Source organism: Camelus bactrianus, chromosome 17, assembly GCF_048773025.1.
Source record: "Camelus bactrianus isolate YW-2024 breed Bactrian camel chromosome 17, ASM4877302v1, whole genome shotgun sequence".
NCBI classification, from domain to species: Eukaryota; Metazoa; Chordata; class Mammalia; order Artiodactyla; family Camelidae; genus Camelus; species Camelus bactrianus.
In genome coordinates, this window is record NC_133555.1 from 30,457,402 (window position 1) to 30,473,592 (window position 16,191).

Here is a 16,191-nt window from a genome sequence, read left to right on the forward strand (position 1 = left end):
TTTAGTTCAACCACAGTGTAACCTTAAACGTACTTTGGCAATTAATAAATGTATCACACAGTCACAGGCCATCCCCTGTGGCCCTACAATTAGTGACACCTCCACTGAAGGCATATAATTATAAGACAAAAACTGAAACTGAACCCTATATGGAAAAAGGGTAACTGGGCCCCTAGTAACCGCTTTTCCTGGTTACCCAGACCTAAGAAAAGAAAGTATGTACATAATGGCTAAGTCAACTTTGATCTCTGAGAGTCGAGTTCATTGTGTCTTCCGGCAATACAGAGTAGAAACCAAAGGCACTTACCCGTACTGCTTCAGACTTCTTGTGAAACATCTCTTCCATGTTCTTTGCCAGCTTTTTCACCAGTTGGAGGCCATCAATTTCTTCTATGGCAACGTCTTTCTCATACTCTTTGTATTTCTGTAAGAAGGGAGGGCAACATTAAAGGCATATGATACCACCAAACATCATGCCCACAGTGTCAAAGCACGTCTACCTAGAAGAAATAAGTGAAAATAAAGTTACAATATGACTGTCTCTGTTCAACTTGGGGAGATTGGACTGCATTTCAAAATAATTAAATTAACTAGAGAGAAATGTTAAAATTGGCTCTGGCTCTCATGAAGCTTAACTAGCACCCCGGAAAAGAATAAACCCTAAAGCAATCAAACTCTATCATCCATCTTCCTTCATTCTTGAAATCAACACTACACACTTCCAACAGGCCCATACTCAGCTATTCTTCTGGAGGACCAACCCAGGTTCATTAGCTATCCTGCAGCCAACACCACTGGAAGTTGACTATTTCATATGTGTCATAAAATCAAAATAAAGAAATTCAACTTTTGTGGGATCCTTTTTCCTTGAACATCACTAACAATTTTTTCATGGCCAAAGATCAAGGACTTAGGGAAAAATAGTTTAAGAGATATGACTCTAATGTATAACTACAACAAGAGTCAGCAATCTATGACCCTTGGGCCAAATCCAACACATCACTTGTTTTTATAAATAAAGCTTTATTGGAACAAAACCACACCCATTTGCTACATATTCAATCAAGTAAGTAGTCACAATAGAGACTGGATGACCCACAAAGGCTAAAATGTTTACTTTCTGGTCCTTTATAGAAAAAGCCTATCAATTCCTGAAATGGACTAGGAATTAAACAAAGTAACAAACAAAGGAATTAAACTAAGTAGCAAAGCATCTTAATGTTTTATAATGTTAGAGTTCTTGCTGTGGATTTCAGTATTCCAATTCAGTTCAGTTCAGTTATTGAGGACTTCCTATGGACACTGAAGGAGATCAGAAAAAAAAAAAGCACGTACATGTAAATAAATAAAAATTTTAAAAATAAAAACAGCAATATATTATATAAAGGATGACATTTATATAAGATTCCATAATTTGTTAGTCTGTTCATAAGGCAATAATCTGACCCACAGTTTACTCAAATTCTCAAAGACAACTTTTCATTTAAAACTCATCACATACACTGGTAATTTATCTGTCTAAACCAGGAGTTCTCAAAGTGGTCCAAGAACCCCTGCAGGGTCCCTGAGACCTTTTCAGGGGCCCACAAAGTCATTCTTTTTCCCAACAGCTTATTTATCTGAAGCCATATCTTCTTAATTGATTTTTAACAAATCACAACAGGTTGAACACAGAGGCAGATATGAGAATCTACCTGTCTTCTCTAAAACCAAACCTTAAAGAGATTTGCAAAAATGAAAAAAATGCCACTCTTCTAATTTTTGTTTTTGAAAAAAAACTTTTAATAAAGTGTATTTTTAATAAAATACGTTAGATATGTCAACATGCAATGAGTTTTTATGTTTTATGTTTAATTTCTAATATGGTAAATAGTAATAGATACAACTCACATAAGCAGAAGCTCTTAGGGGTTCTCAGTATTTTGTAAGAGTGTAAGGGGGTCCTGAAACCAAAATTTGATATAACTAAATATTTAATTTTGGTTCCCACTGAAAAGGAATATTGATTACTAATAACAAACCTTTCAAATGGAGTTCAAAATACTTTTAATGTCAACAGGAATCCTTTACATTTATGTAGCTATCAAAACTTGGGGAACTAAAAATATTGGGGGGTTTATATTTACCCTCATTTGGGGGAAAAACCTGAATCAATTACTAACTCCTCACCCAAGCTCCTACTTAAGAAAAACAAAAGGCCCCACACATTATCTGGGCTCTAGATACTTTGAGAGCAATTTCTGAAATGCAAAGTGTAACAACCTTTTAATGGCAAGATAATTTTTAAGATATAAATTTATATTTTCTCCCCTTTTCCTCTCCTGTACCCTCAAAAATATAAACAGGAGGAGGCTCAGTCTTTTCCTTGCCCCAATGAAAGGAGTGTGTGAGTGTATGTGTGTGAGTCACACAAAACACTCCCCTTCCTAACTTAGATTTCCAAGTCCTTTGCAGCAATAATCTGAGTGTCCTGAAAAGAGACAATTAGCATTTGAGGACAGAGGGAGTGACTCTAAGGAAATGAATCAATAGAGAGAGGATTCCTCCAAACCCTAAGACTAAAGTGAAATCCCGAGAACCTGGAGGCATCTGGCCACACAGAGTTCCCAGTGTCCACCAGACTCTGGCAGAGGAGGAGGTCAGAAGGGCAGGAAGAGACCCTTGGACTGGGCACTGGGGCCCCTAACCTGAACCTCAGGCCCAAGGCTTGGAGTTTCTCAGAATTAAAGTGACCCTGAAGAAATTAGACAAAGTGCTATTCCGGAGCACCTGAGTCTGGACCAAGGCAGACATCTGCTACGTCATTTATAAGATGCTCTGAGAGGTTCTGCGTGGTCCTACAATGGACCATGAGTTGTAAGTAACATGCTTCTCCCTACTCTCTGAAAATGTCCATAAAATTCTTACGTGTTTAATCTTGAGACTCTCTCTCTTCCTTGGAAAACCACTATTGCTTCTTCTAGCCTTTCCCTCTTCCTCGACAAGGCTGCCCTGGTTCCCCAAGATGAGGAGGCTGCACCCTCCCTCCAAGCTCCCAGAGCACTCTGTGCTCATCTCTCCTGGCATCAGAGCTTGCATGGCCAGGAGGTGAGGACAGATCTTGGTCACCTCCCCAGCCCACAGCAGACACTGACAGGACCTCTCTGGAGGAAGCTTGTTGCTGAACAACTGCAATGTTACAGTACAAAGAAGATGCAAGTAAGGATGCAGCTGCATTGTCTGATGGTCCTATAATGGTGACCTACCACTCCCTGGGAGGTTGACTGGATTGGCCTGGGATGTGGGACTCCAGACAGCCCAAGCCTGGCTCAGGCTAACGTGTCCTCTGGTGTATGGACAAAACTTCAATGACAATCCCTGGAAACTTTCCCTAAGTTCAAATGCAAATCAGTGCTGTCTTTGGAGCTAAAAATTCTGGGGGTTCTCTGCTGCCTGCCATATGTGCTCCAGAAGCCAACAGCTAAGGTCAGCTTATACACAAGTTTGATTCACTACCAAAAATACAAAGTTCAAGAAGTGAGTAAAACAAAACAAAACAAAACAGAACTAATGTCAGTCTAATATCTACAGTCAGTGAAATAAATCTCTGTCTCAAGTAATTCTGAAACTAAAGGTGATCTAGGGCCTTAAGATAAAGAAAATGAAAATAGATTTCACAATTAGTCTTTACCTAAATCTTTTGGTTTTTATACCAGGACCCGTTATTCTGGTCATATCTGTTACTTATGTGCATTTTTCTCCCAATAGACTTCTAGAAAGAAATCAATTTATTCAGCTCTGACTATCCACCAAGTTCTCAATGAGACCTTCCTGCATCCTCTTTGCTTCTGAATCTGCTCCATGAAAAGGAGCTGCTGAGTTCATGCAGGGCTGTCAGTCTCCCAGGACTACTTGTGCCTGGTGACCTAGCTAACTAATCTCAATACAGGGTTCTTTGCCAAGCTAAGGATCCCAGATCTGGGACAGACTTAGCACTTCACTGGTTCTATTCATCTTCCAGACTAAGCCCTCTCCCTTTAGGTCATGTGACAATGGATCCTCTCTGCCAATGAGCCAAGCCTCCTACTACTTTCTCACCACCCTAGGGAAGTTATCCCATAAGCAAAAAAAAACCACTCTGCTTTTCAAGATGTGTTAATGCCTGCTGGAATCGGGTCAGAGCAATGTAATATCTTACTCTTACCAGGAAACACTACACTTTGCTGGAATCAAAGGATTTTAAAGAACAGAGAGAGTAACCTAGTGATCATCATTAATCAATCTCAAACCCTTAGTGACTTAGGATGGTGGTATACATCAAAACCATTAAAACATACCTACGGTACAAAACCAAGCAATCTGACTTTCAGCAACTGGATAAAGTAAGCTACAACCATACAACAAATTTCACACACCATCCCAAATTGTACAGAAGAATGTAGGAAACAAGCATATAGTATGTTACAATAGGTTACAGACAGTAACCAGTGACTTTCTGTTTTAAATTACTATCTGCCTACACATGAGTGCGCGCACGCACACACACACACACACACAAAAACAATGTGAGGAGGACAGATGCCAAATGCTCACAGCTCGCTGTACAACTGCAAATGATTTCCTTCTTTCTTCTTTTTGCTTACCCATATTTCTAATTTTTATAATATACATACTATTTTAGAAATTAGAAAATATAAGAGCTGTAGCTATATGTAGAATAGAATATGGGCACCTAATAAAATTTCTGTACGGAAATGTGACCCCAATTAGAATCTGTGTAGTTAAGCAGCATGTCTTCATTAGCAGAGCCTAAGGAAGTCAGCAAAATTAGTCCTCTGTGTATAACAGGCCCAGCACAGTGCCGGAAGCTTTTCACATATTAATTCGTCTAATCCTTACAGCTACCCTGGGATGGAGGCTTGTGTCATCTGCATGTTGCAGATGGGGAACTGAGGCACAAAGAGATTTAGTCAGTTGTTGAAAGTTGAATGGTTTCGAGAGTGAGTTTTAAACATCTGACTTCAAATTGCTTGGTCTTTTGAACTTGTGGAGTTAGGGTAAAGGACTGATTGATAGTCTAAATATTTGTGAAGTTGTTTCAGAGGGCCCTTTTCACTGCCATCACAATGCCTTTTCATTGATTTATAGCCAAAATCCTCCTTAAAAAAAATCCTCCTCCAAAACAGGAGACATCATCTGTTAACAAGGGTGGCAGCCGCTCACAAGGCTGCTCCAAATGAGCAAAAGTCATGTAGTCAGGGCACAGTGGATGTCACAGGAAGGGACGCTATCCTTCCCCAGGGCTAGGGACACTATCCTTCCGTGGGGCTGCTGAGGGGATGAGCTTGGAGCCTGGCCCCAGAGGAGCACACACATCTCTTGACTCTAGAAAGTGACCCTGAAGCTTAATGACCCATTACTCCATGGCTGTGTTTGGGCTACAAATCATCTTGTTCTCCAAGGTACCAAGAAAGACCTGGAGGCAAAATACCCAAAACTCCTCCTCCTTGGGGGTTTGCCTCTCCACACAGCTGTGACTGCAAGGGTGCTTTATTTTCTATAGCCTCAAGGACTGCTCTAGCAATTAGTTCGTTCTGTGCAAAAACAGTCATCCTTCAGCTGGGAAAAGGAATTCAGAAAGTATCAACACAAAAGGAAGGCAGCGGGGGAAGACAAACATGGAAGAGACACTCTGCCACCTGATTAAAGATCCAGGCCAGTCTGGATTTGAATCTTGTCTCTAGTACTCCATTTATTTGTTCCGCAAGCACCTATTTTGTATCTCTGGCATGTCAGGCAGGGGACAGGGTACCAAGCACAACATGATGAGTAAAGCGAAGCGGAAGAAAGCTCATAGCCTATTGGTCAGGAGTGTTCTGATGAGTAAACCAGCAAAGAAGATACAATATCATCATGGTAAGTACCCTGATGAGGTGGTCAAGGCAGTTGCTCCACCTTGCTAAAGTATGACCAGGATGGGAAGAGGGGAGATGCAGTAGGGAATGAGCAGAGGGAGCAGTAGGTATGGACACCCAGGATAAGAAGCTGCCTGGAGCTCAAGGAACTACCCCTTGTTCCACTTCACTGGTGCATGGATGGCCAGGGTAGGGGATTATTCTGGTGAGAGACATAGCCAAATAAGTGAGCAGCGCCAGGCCATCAAGGGTAATATGCTAGGATTAAGAGTTTGTACTTTATCCTGACTTGGGTAGGAGGCTGGGGCTGTGGCCACAACAACTAGAGCCACCGAAGGACTTACGGGTAGGAGGGACTCAATGACCAGATTTCTAGTTTTGAAAAATCTCAGTGTGCAGAATGGGAAGGAAGAACATAAAACTGGATGGAGACAAGGATTGGGAGGCTGAGGTGGCCACGACTCAGGAGATAACACTGGTAACAAGTCAGAAGAGTCAGAGGAATGAGAGGTGAGCTCCCTGGAAGACAGCAAGAAGTCTGATGATCAGACACAGCAGCATATTGGCCTGGCAGGCCATGCCACTTTAGGGAAATTGCTTAACCTTCTGTGCCGCAGTGTCCTTGATCAGAACCCCCATCTTCCAGGGATGTCCTAGAGGGTTACTGGGAGGACATCTGTGAAAGCCCCCAACACAGTGTCTGCATGTAACAGGTCACTCAAAATCTTCATGCTCCCCTGCTTCTCCCTCTTGGAATTTCTGCTACAGAGGATTCTAGTATGTGTTGTATTTTCATAATAATGCCTTCCTGAACTGAAGCTTCTAATGTAGGAGACAAATTCCAACAAGGAGGTTGATGATGCTGATGATCTTCACTCTGCCACCCCCCATCCATCCTCTGGGCCTCCTCCTGGCTTGGCGCAGTAGCTGGAGATATAAAAGCAACACAGCTTGTGGCTTTAGCGAAGACAAAGGTTAAGGCAGAACACAGCTCTTCACAAGAGTGCCTCTCAGCATTCATGACACAGAAGTAAGGCAGCCTGAAAAATTTTTTATTCCTTCTGTCACAAGAGAACATCTGAAGCTTCCATTCCTTCTGCTAGGAGAATCAGCACTTGGCATGAAATCTTGTGATGAGCCAAAAACATTTATCATTTGAGAAGGGAGACACAGAAATGCATTATTTCTGCAGCATCTATTTTGCCAGATCATTTCACACAAACACTAGGAAGAGAAAAAGCACTACTTCACTGTCAGAACATTTAATGCTGTTTCATACCTCTGGGTCATTTTTTCCTACGTGATAACTGCATATCTAGGAGCGAGTCACCTGGAACAGACCCCAGAGAGGGGGCTACAGTCACGAAACTTCTGAGTAATTGCGATTAATTAGTATAGACGCCAAAGATGGAAGGGGGCTCTCAGTATGCTTAACACCAGCAAAAAAATACCCTCTTGCAGAGGATGGATGCAGGAGCACCATTAGCCAAAGAGCTGGAACATCTGAACATGACCTCTTGGCCAAATTTTCTCATCACAAACTGAAATTACATCTCTAGAGTCAGCATAATTAAATCACTAGATAAGGACTCACAGAAGGTCCGGGGAGGAGATGGCAAAGCAAAAACCTGCTTGTCCTCAAGTGAGAATCTGAGGAGCTTGTCTCAAAGCCCACAACTTGAGAGAAACTGGCCTGCTTCTCCAACTCACCCTTAAGCCTCCAGCACTTCTCTTGAGTTCCCCAGTAAACCATGTTACTAGGAAAGCAACCGAGACAGACTAAGCCCAGAACCCTTAAAGACTGTTTCGTAAGAGCAGAAGATGCTTCATGTTCCTACCTTAAGATTCAATTTTTGGTCTTATTCTTACTCCTTCAAGTTCTGAAACAGCCACAGCACAGGAGATAAAATCATTAAACCAACCATATAAGTATCCTATAATTAGGAATCACACCAAAAAAAAAAAAAAAGAAACCTAAACTGAAATCACTGCGATTTTCATTCATTCAACAAATATTTACAAATTGCCTACCATGTGCCAGGCAGGTAGGGGGAGTGGGGAGCCAATGTCAAGTACACATGTTCCCTTGGGGTATAAGGAGAATAATTTTGGGTTCATTTTATTAAAAATAAGTAGTAAATAAACTGGAGCAGAGCTGCACGGGTCATTTCAATGTAAACCTGAACCCTGATATCCCACATAGCCATTCTGTGTGCATTTCCTCCCGGAGTCACATTTGTCCGCAGTGCAGGTATGTTACTTCTGCCAGATGTGGGAGAGCACTGTGAGTCTTCTACTAAGTGCATAACAGTGTATAAAGCACAAACATATATTTTCCCTGAATAGGGAGGGGTTAGTAGCAGGAAATGTAGGCAACCCAAACTGTTTAAACACAGAAAACTTGGCCCCACGAACAAGAATGACATCACAGTCAGCAGGTAGGAAGAGGATCTCAGGGAGGGATGTAAAACAATGAATTAGCCAAGGGTTGTAGAAGTGAAGATGATTGTGCAGCACATATAATTCCCTGCCTCCTAGGAGATGAAGTTTCCGAAGTATCCTAGTAGTATAGTGAGACAGTCATGAGCCATCACAAGGTGGTTGGTTAACAGAGGCAGGACACCTATGACCAAGGCTTGATGAACAGTGGGAACAATGAAAGATGGGGGAGGGAGGGAGTGGACAGTCTCTCTGTCTCCTCTGTCTTCTCTGTCTTATTCCTAGTAACAAGGGGCTGGGTGGGAAAGAATCTGCATGGATTTTGCTAGTATGCTATTGATTTGGATCCTGGTAGCAGCATCCTGCTTGGTTTAGAATCATTGGCCAGGCTTCAAGTCAGAGGAAAATCAACAATGTGCATCCCACTTGCTATCACCATTTGGCATGGTGCTAGCACCAAGGACTCTCCAGCCAGATGCACTAAGTTCAATTCCTAGCAATATGACAAGTTACTTAGTCTCCATCAGCCACCTTTCCTTCATCAGTTGAGTGGGTGATACCAGATCTCCTACTGTTCTTGGGATGATCAAATGAAGTTGAGTATGTAAAGTCCTAGCAGAATGCTGGACATAGAGCAAAGCACTCAAAAAATGTCATTGGTGATGGCAGAGGTGATAATAAATGCCAACATTTGTTCTACAACTTCTGAAAAAGGAAATTCTCTTGCCTCAACAAGAAGAAACTCTCAACTAACATGCATAACCTAACAGATGAACTACCTCTGAATGTTGCTCTGGGCAGTAGCGTTTTTCAAATAAATTCACAAGGCACTGAGGGGTCTCCAACAGTAATTCTTTGGAAATGGCTCCCTTCCAGCAGAAAATGGATGCTAGAAGTCTATATTTGTGTAAGGGGGGATGACAGTTTTTAGATATGTTACTAAAGATGTTGCAATAAAAACTAATTATCTACAATTTTGGGATTCTCTCTTTACAGGCAGTGTCATTTTCTTACTATGACATAAATGTACTTAGTATCCCTCTCAACTCAATTATTGCATATGAAAGTGTCACTTCAAAATACAACACTCCAAAGCAATTATGTTTCCAAGTAAATACATTTCCAAATCCTTTAAGCTGATGTTAGGAACACTTCTTAACCATAACAAGAACAAACCTAACTGAATTCATAAAACTCTAGGTCACAGGAGAATATTTTTCTATTTGAAAATGGAAATGCCACTTTGTACAAATCATTCTGTTTCACAGAGGTATTTTGATCAAGTGTCTCCAAGGTCAAAAAAAAAAAAAAAGAAAGAAAGAAAGAAAGAAACTCTACCTATTTTTAATGCAGTGCTCTTCCAGATGTAGTTAAGTTTGAGGAAAATCCAAGAATGCAGTTTTTCTTTGTCAAAGCCATTAGAACAAGAGATAATTTGCATAAGAATTAGAGACCCTGTTTAGGAATGACAGAAGAGAGAGGAGGACAGGGCACTAAATTACAACCCAAAGAACAAGCACAGAGGAGGCAGGTAGCAGCTAGTTTCCAACTTCTGCAAGGCTGTGGCAAATGGGGACCACTGGAGGAATCTGGGATACCGCTGATAAGCAGTTCTCGTTCTATGTGATGAGAGACATGGAAATGGGCCACCACTGAAGGCAGTAGTTTAACCCTCAGCATGTTTTTATGAACTTCCAGCTTGGAGGGGGTGCAGGTTGGGGGAGGGGTGCTGTGATCTAAATTACTTCTGGAGGTGCTTTCTGGTACTCACCTCAAGAGAGCACTGTTACAAGAATTATCAGGGTCCTCAGCCCCAGTGCCCCAGAGCCCTTGTCCCCACTTAGCTGTTTGGATTGCCCTACTAAATCAGAGAGTTCCAGAGAGATTGCTCTTCAGAGCAGCTGGCTCTGCCATGGGTGGTCTCTGACAGATTTCTACTACTTTCAGATTGTCAGGACCTGAATTAAAAGATGGATATCTCTCCTTTCCCTGTTTTACTGTCTATACTCTCTTTTTTTAAGCCTGATAAGTCTCATAAGCTTTTACTGTTCCACACAGTCAACTGGACAAAAGCCACTAATAAATTTTAGCTCTGTGGTGATAAAACTGAGTGTGAGTTCTACATTAGATTCCTGTTTTATAGAAGGGAAATTAAGTCGGAATCAAGCTACTAAACCAGCTGTTGATACAATCATCCTTGCCCTAGCACGGTAGTGTAACATACTGCTTTAAAATTGGGAAGTTCATCTGTCTACTAAACAAACCAAATGTTCTCAATGCTTATTAAAAAACAAAACCAAAACAAAACAACAACAAAAAAAAAAACCCTCCAATTCCTGGCTATTTTCTGGATTACTGTATGGGGATCTGAGACTCTGAAATATGAATATTCATGCTGTACATACATCCTCACAACACTACAAGCCAAAATAATTATTACAGGTCCATGTGTGTTAGAGAAGAAAAACCTCATTGTATGCATTTATGAGTGTGTTTTATGTACATCAACAAATTTAACTACAGCCAAACTGCAAATAATAAACTATTATTTCACAAAGCTTGGACTACTTGTATAGATTATTTTCTGCAGCCTACTTTTTTCAAACACATTCTTTATGTTCCAATTTAAAACAATTCATCCTTCCTATTCCCCAAAGATCAGCAAGAATAATAGCAATAATAATAATAATTTATTATTAATGATAGGAACCAGCATTTATTGAGCACTTACTTTGGGTCAGGAAGATACTATTCCCATCCATTTCACAGATTAGGGAACTGAGGCACAGAGAGATAAGGTAACTTAACCAAAGTTACATCACTAGTAAGTAGTTGTATTAATTCGGGAGACACTAGCTACTATAATAAAAAATATCCCAGACCTCAATAGCTTAACACAATAGAGGTTTACCACTTGTTCATGTGACCATTCCATGAGGGGGTTTCTTGTCACAAGACAGCCTTCCACATGGTAATTCAGGGACTCAGGATCCTCCCATTGGGTGTCCCTGCTTTCCTCTCAAGCCTTGGAGTCTTTTTCATTCAGCCAGGAAACACAAGGGGAAAGGAATAGAGAAGATGCACCTCCTTCTTGAATTCTTTAGCCTGGAAGTGACATGCATCACCTCTGCTCACACTCCACCGGCAGTAACCAGCCACCTAGCCCAACCCAAAGTAAGAGGGCCCTGGAAATAGATCCTGTAGTTATTGAGCCATATTCAGGCTCTAAGTCAACACTGAAAATGGGAGCTTAAATCATCAGGGGTGTGCTAGCTGTCTGTGCTGCTATAACAGAGCTAGGATTTGAATCCAGGCAGCATGGCCCCAGAGTCCATGCTTTTAACTGCCACACTTTAGTTTAAACACTTCATATAAACTGTAGCCAGATGAAACCTCAGATTAAAACTTGGCTGGGAACCATCTACAGGATGGATACTTTAGGGCTGGTGCAATCAAGTCACAAACTACAGAAAGGATAATATGACCCAATCACTTGTATGTGTAATTATGGTCAGGCGCCAATGTTAAAGGCCAAATACTTGCAACACAGAAAGGAATACATTATAAACAAATCTTAGACCTTTTGTCCGATTTCCTTAATCCCAGCTCAAATAAAATTGCTATTTGAATAACATCAATGACCTTCTCTAGCATATGATATTTGTTGCCCAGGTGCCACAAAAGTTAATTGGCTTAACTAAAGTCTTTTTAATTCTAAATCTGAGATGTCCTGGAAATCGAAGGCAATCAATGAATGAGACTGCAAGACCCATAACAAGCTTAGAGCTAATACTATTTACAGCTGCTCAAGTGGTTTCTGTACTTACAGAGCCAAAAGCTGGAAATGAGTGTTAGGACCCGGCATCTGAATGAATCTTTAACTCTATCAACTCCAAACTGAATTCGAAAATGCTAACCTATGGCACAACTGAACACTAGCTTTTCTTTGGTGAACGTGGAGAACTATGGTGAAATTGTGCTTAATAGTTAACAACCCACCCTCCCTCCTACTGAAAGCAAGAGATGAAGACTAGGTCTCCCTTCTTGTGTTGAAAGATTCGTTTGTAAAAAAATTTAGGAAGATTCTAGTATAGAATCCCTTGCTGCTGACATCAGTAGGCTAAGAAAAATGATCCTAGCATCAGCATCCTTCATGGAAACATCCCCTTACCTCACACCTGCCCATAGGTGCTCGAGTTTGTAGCAGGTGATCCCCTCCAGTTTTACCCACCATCAACAGTACCAAAAAGTGAAGACATTATACATATACATATACAGATACAGATACAGATATGTGAAGACATTATCTCCCTTACACTGAGATGCAAAAACATAATCTCAGCCCTTTAAAAATTTAGATGTCACCAACTTTAGAATCAAATAATTTTCTGACATCCTTCACCAAGCCTAGCACACAGGACTGACTTTCCCCAATATCCTTAAAATCACAGTGTTATAATCCAAAAGGAACTTAGAAATAATCCATTTCAGAAGCCATAACTCAAACGCCTCCAGAGGCCAGATGGGTCATATCAGGCAAGGGACTCAGGCCAGTCTGGGGCCTGCAGCAAACAGCAGAGCTTCTGCCTCATCCTAAATGGTAGCCACTTTTTGGCTTCTGTTGATCTTTCTGAGGGGCACACTGTGGTTATCCAATCTTCCATTTGTTAATAGAAGCCAACAATCTATGTTTTTCTGTGAAATCTCCCACTGAGTCCATTTCTTTGAACACTCCGGGGCCCAGACACAAAATGTCTCTAAATATCTTCCTCCTCATTCATCTTCACATGAGGAGGCCATGACAGAATAACATGGGCTCACGTCTCCCACAGGGCAGTGATGTGCTAGACAGTGGATGGCTTCCAGGCATCTACCACTAATCCCTGGAGCAGGCACTGTTATGACTGCCTCCATCAAATGAGTCTAAGGCACTGAGAGGGCAGGAGACAGCCCAGGCCAATAAAGGACAGATGTCCACTTTGCTCACCAGGGTCCCATCCAGCAGGGGAAAGAGCCAGGGTCCTCTTCACAATTTGGGGTTGCCTGGCCATGCAGGGGTTCAGGACCTGAGGCTGCCCTCCCCTAGGGACACCATGTATAACCAAAAGCACTTTGATTCCCCATGCATTTAGGGTTGGTAGGCATGGGAACAAGACCCTGAAGTTGAGGAATCTAGATAGGTTGAGAGAAGCCCATAAGCTACTCTTGAATTAGGGTTTTTCCTACAGTGGTTGTCAGAACCCTACAGTCCTAGAAAATCTTAACTGATGTTCCTGTCTCTCTTTTCTCCTTCTCTCTCTCTCACACACACACAGAGAATCATTATGCTGCCAGTATTTTTGCTCCTACAATGTATTTAGGAAAATAGAAAGAAATTAATCAATACATCCACCTTATTCTTATTATTGTACTAAGGTACACCTTTAAGATGGGGGTTTGGGGGTAGGGGGTTGGGGGAGTGGTTGCTCTGGCATCCAGTGAAGCCCATGGACCCTTTCTCAGAATATTTTCAAATGCAAAAAAGAAAACACATAGGAAGGAAACCAATTACACTGAAATTCAGTTTTCAAAATGTTTAAAACATAAATTTGAAGTTGAGGAGAGCTGGGGAGAGTACTCAAGTGGTAGAGTGCATGCTTAGTATGAACAAGGTCCCTGGTTTAATCCCCAGGACCTCTGTTAAAAAAAAAAAAGTAAACAAATCTAATTACCTGACCCCACAAAAAAAAAAAACACACACATACATTTGTCATGCAGTAATACAGGTGCTTCTTCATCAGTTTATTAAGTAACAAGAACTAGTGGTGAGACTACAGCTGCCATTGGTTTCAAGGATGAGCGTCCTTGAATGGCAAAGAGGTATCTTCATCGGATATGATATGACATGAATATATCTTTGACTTCTTGTCAGTGACAAAGTCATAGGCATGTCTGTGGCCTGTTACCTACATTTCTAAGATAAACTAATAAATTTCAGTTAGAGGTTAGTGAAAATAAAAGGTGTTGCTTTTCTTCCACCTCAGTTCATAGTCTCCTGAATTCTCTCCATGGCATGGACACAGGTTAATCATCCCTATGCATGCCCCAAGAACAGCAAGTGGTCCCAGAAAAGGTCACTTGATGTGTGAATAGTGACAGGGCATCTGCTCCTGATTCACATGCAGCATTAAGATGTATAATACCTGTTTTGGACCCTGGTTTATGTCACATGTAATGTCTGATCACTAGCAAATATTTACAATCCAATTTAAAATTTATGTATATTAAACATACATACCAAATTATGGACATTTCTTCAACAGTCAATTCTAGCAGATGGCTTTGCTGTGTATGCAAGTGTAGATTACATCTTATGAGTTTCCTTTGGTGCTCTGTCAATAAATGATGATTTCTCAAATGGATCAGGGAAGGGGAAACACCAAATTGGAAACAGAATTTATCTCAGACCAGGGTCTTGGAGCAGAGTTGAAAAAAACCGATTAATTTTTTTTTCCTTTTGTAACTACTGGGTTATTAGAAATCTTCACAAAGAGCGTGCATTCATGAATGACGTGTGATTAAAACTCATAAAGTGTCAAGTTCAAAGAAATTTAGTAATCATTGATATAAGAATATATAAATGCCTCATAATGTGCAAAGAGGAATGTGACTGACTCAGAACACTTACACTTGAGACATGAATTATACAACCCACTGAACAAGACTGGTCTTTGTCCACAGACACTAGATGACTGTGTCAGAAAATATTTCACCCAGTGCATATGCAACTGTGTACTATCACAGAACTCTGCTCATGAAATACTGCTAAGTGAAGTGCATTATGTTTATAATTAAAGTCATGGAAAAACACAAGGCAAAAGATATCATGGGGAACCACAGAAAAATTCTAACCATGGCTGGGTTAGGGTAACAGAATTTTGGATGAATTTTTCCAGTTTTCTAAATTTGTTTTCCACTATTGCTTTTCAAATGGGAAAAGTAAAGTCTAAGATGGAGAAAACAAAACAGTAAGGGTGGAATTCAAATCCAGGTAGGCTGGCTCCAGAGCCTAAGCTCTGACTTCCCCTAATAACTCTCCTAAAATAGCTGAAAGTAAAATGAGACTTTTTTCTTATTCTAAAATCAAAATGTTCACTGTAAGAAGAACAACCAGAAGGTAGATGTAAGCAAAAAGAAGAAAACAAAAAAACCCTAATCCCATTTCCCCAAAATACCTGGGGTTACCCTATGGTTTGTATCCTTACAGATCTTTTCTACTTTTGAAATGTAAGATTATAATTGTTTCTTTACAATCAAAGTGAGATCATCTTATACATGCCAGTGGGATATAGTCTCAAATAATGTCCCCAGGAAGCTTGAGTACAAAACAGTTTATCCTTCAGACCACCAAAATAAATGCCAAGAGGAGAAAGAGGTCTGGAAGCCTTTTTATGAAATCTACACCATTCCACGTTCATCAGCCGTAAGATTTTCACTGCGGGCATAGCTTTACTGGGTAAAAACCAACAACAAAACATTTACAGGTTTCTATTACCAAATATTTATCTTCCAAATAAATCTTGTGTCTTCTAACCCTCACAGAAAATCGATTTGTTAATTCACTTCTATTTCATTCTATAATGTCTCCTTTTGTTAATCCTCCTTCCCTTTTCAAATCTTGTCACTTATCCTTTACTGAAAAAGTTCCCTTTTCTGAATTCAAGGTGAATTGTACTTTATAAACAAGTCCTGAATTTATGTGCCTTTTCTTGCATTCATTTTGTGTTCCGTGGTCTCTCTCATTAATTGAAATGCTTTTTTAGCTGTTCCATTTCCTTGTTATCACCATGCTTCCTTTAATCCATTCACCTTTCATTAA

General features: G+C 40.7%; 1 protein-coding gene across 1 annotated transcript in view; it reads right to left on the minus strand.

The window, feature by feature from the left end:
- CACNA2D3 (calcium voltage-gated channel auxiliary subunit alpha2delta 3) overlaps positions 1 to 16,191 on the minus strand; it is a 776,451-nt gene that overhangs the window by 618,615 nt on the left and 141,645 nt on the right. Inside the window, exon 3 of the mRNA XM_074344645.1 lies at positions 308 to 424. Coding sequence (XP_074200746.1) covers positions 308 to 424 — 117 coding nt within the window. The remainder of the gene's footprint in view (positions 1 to 307; positions 425 to 16,191) is intronic.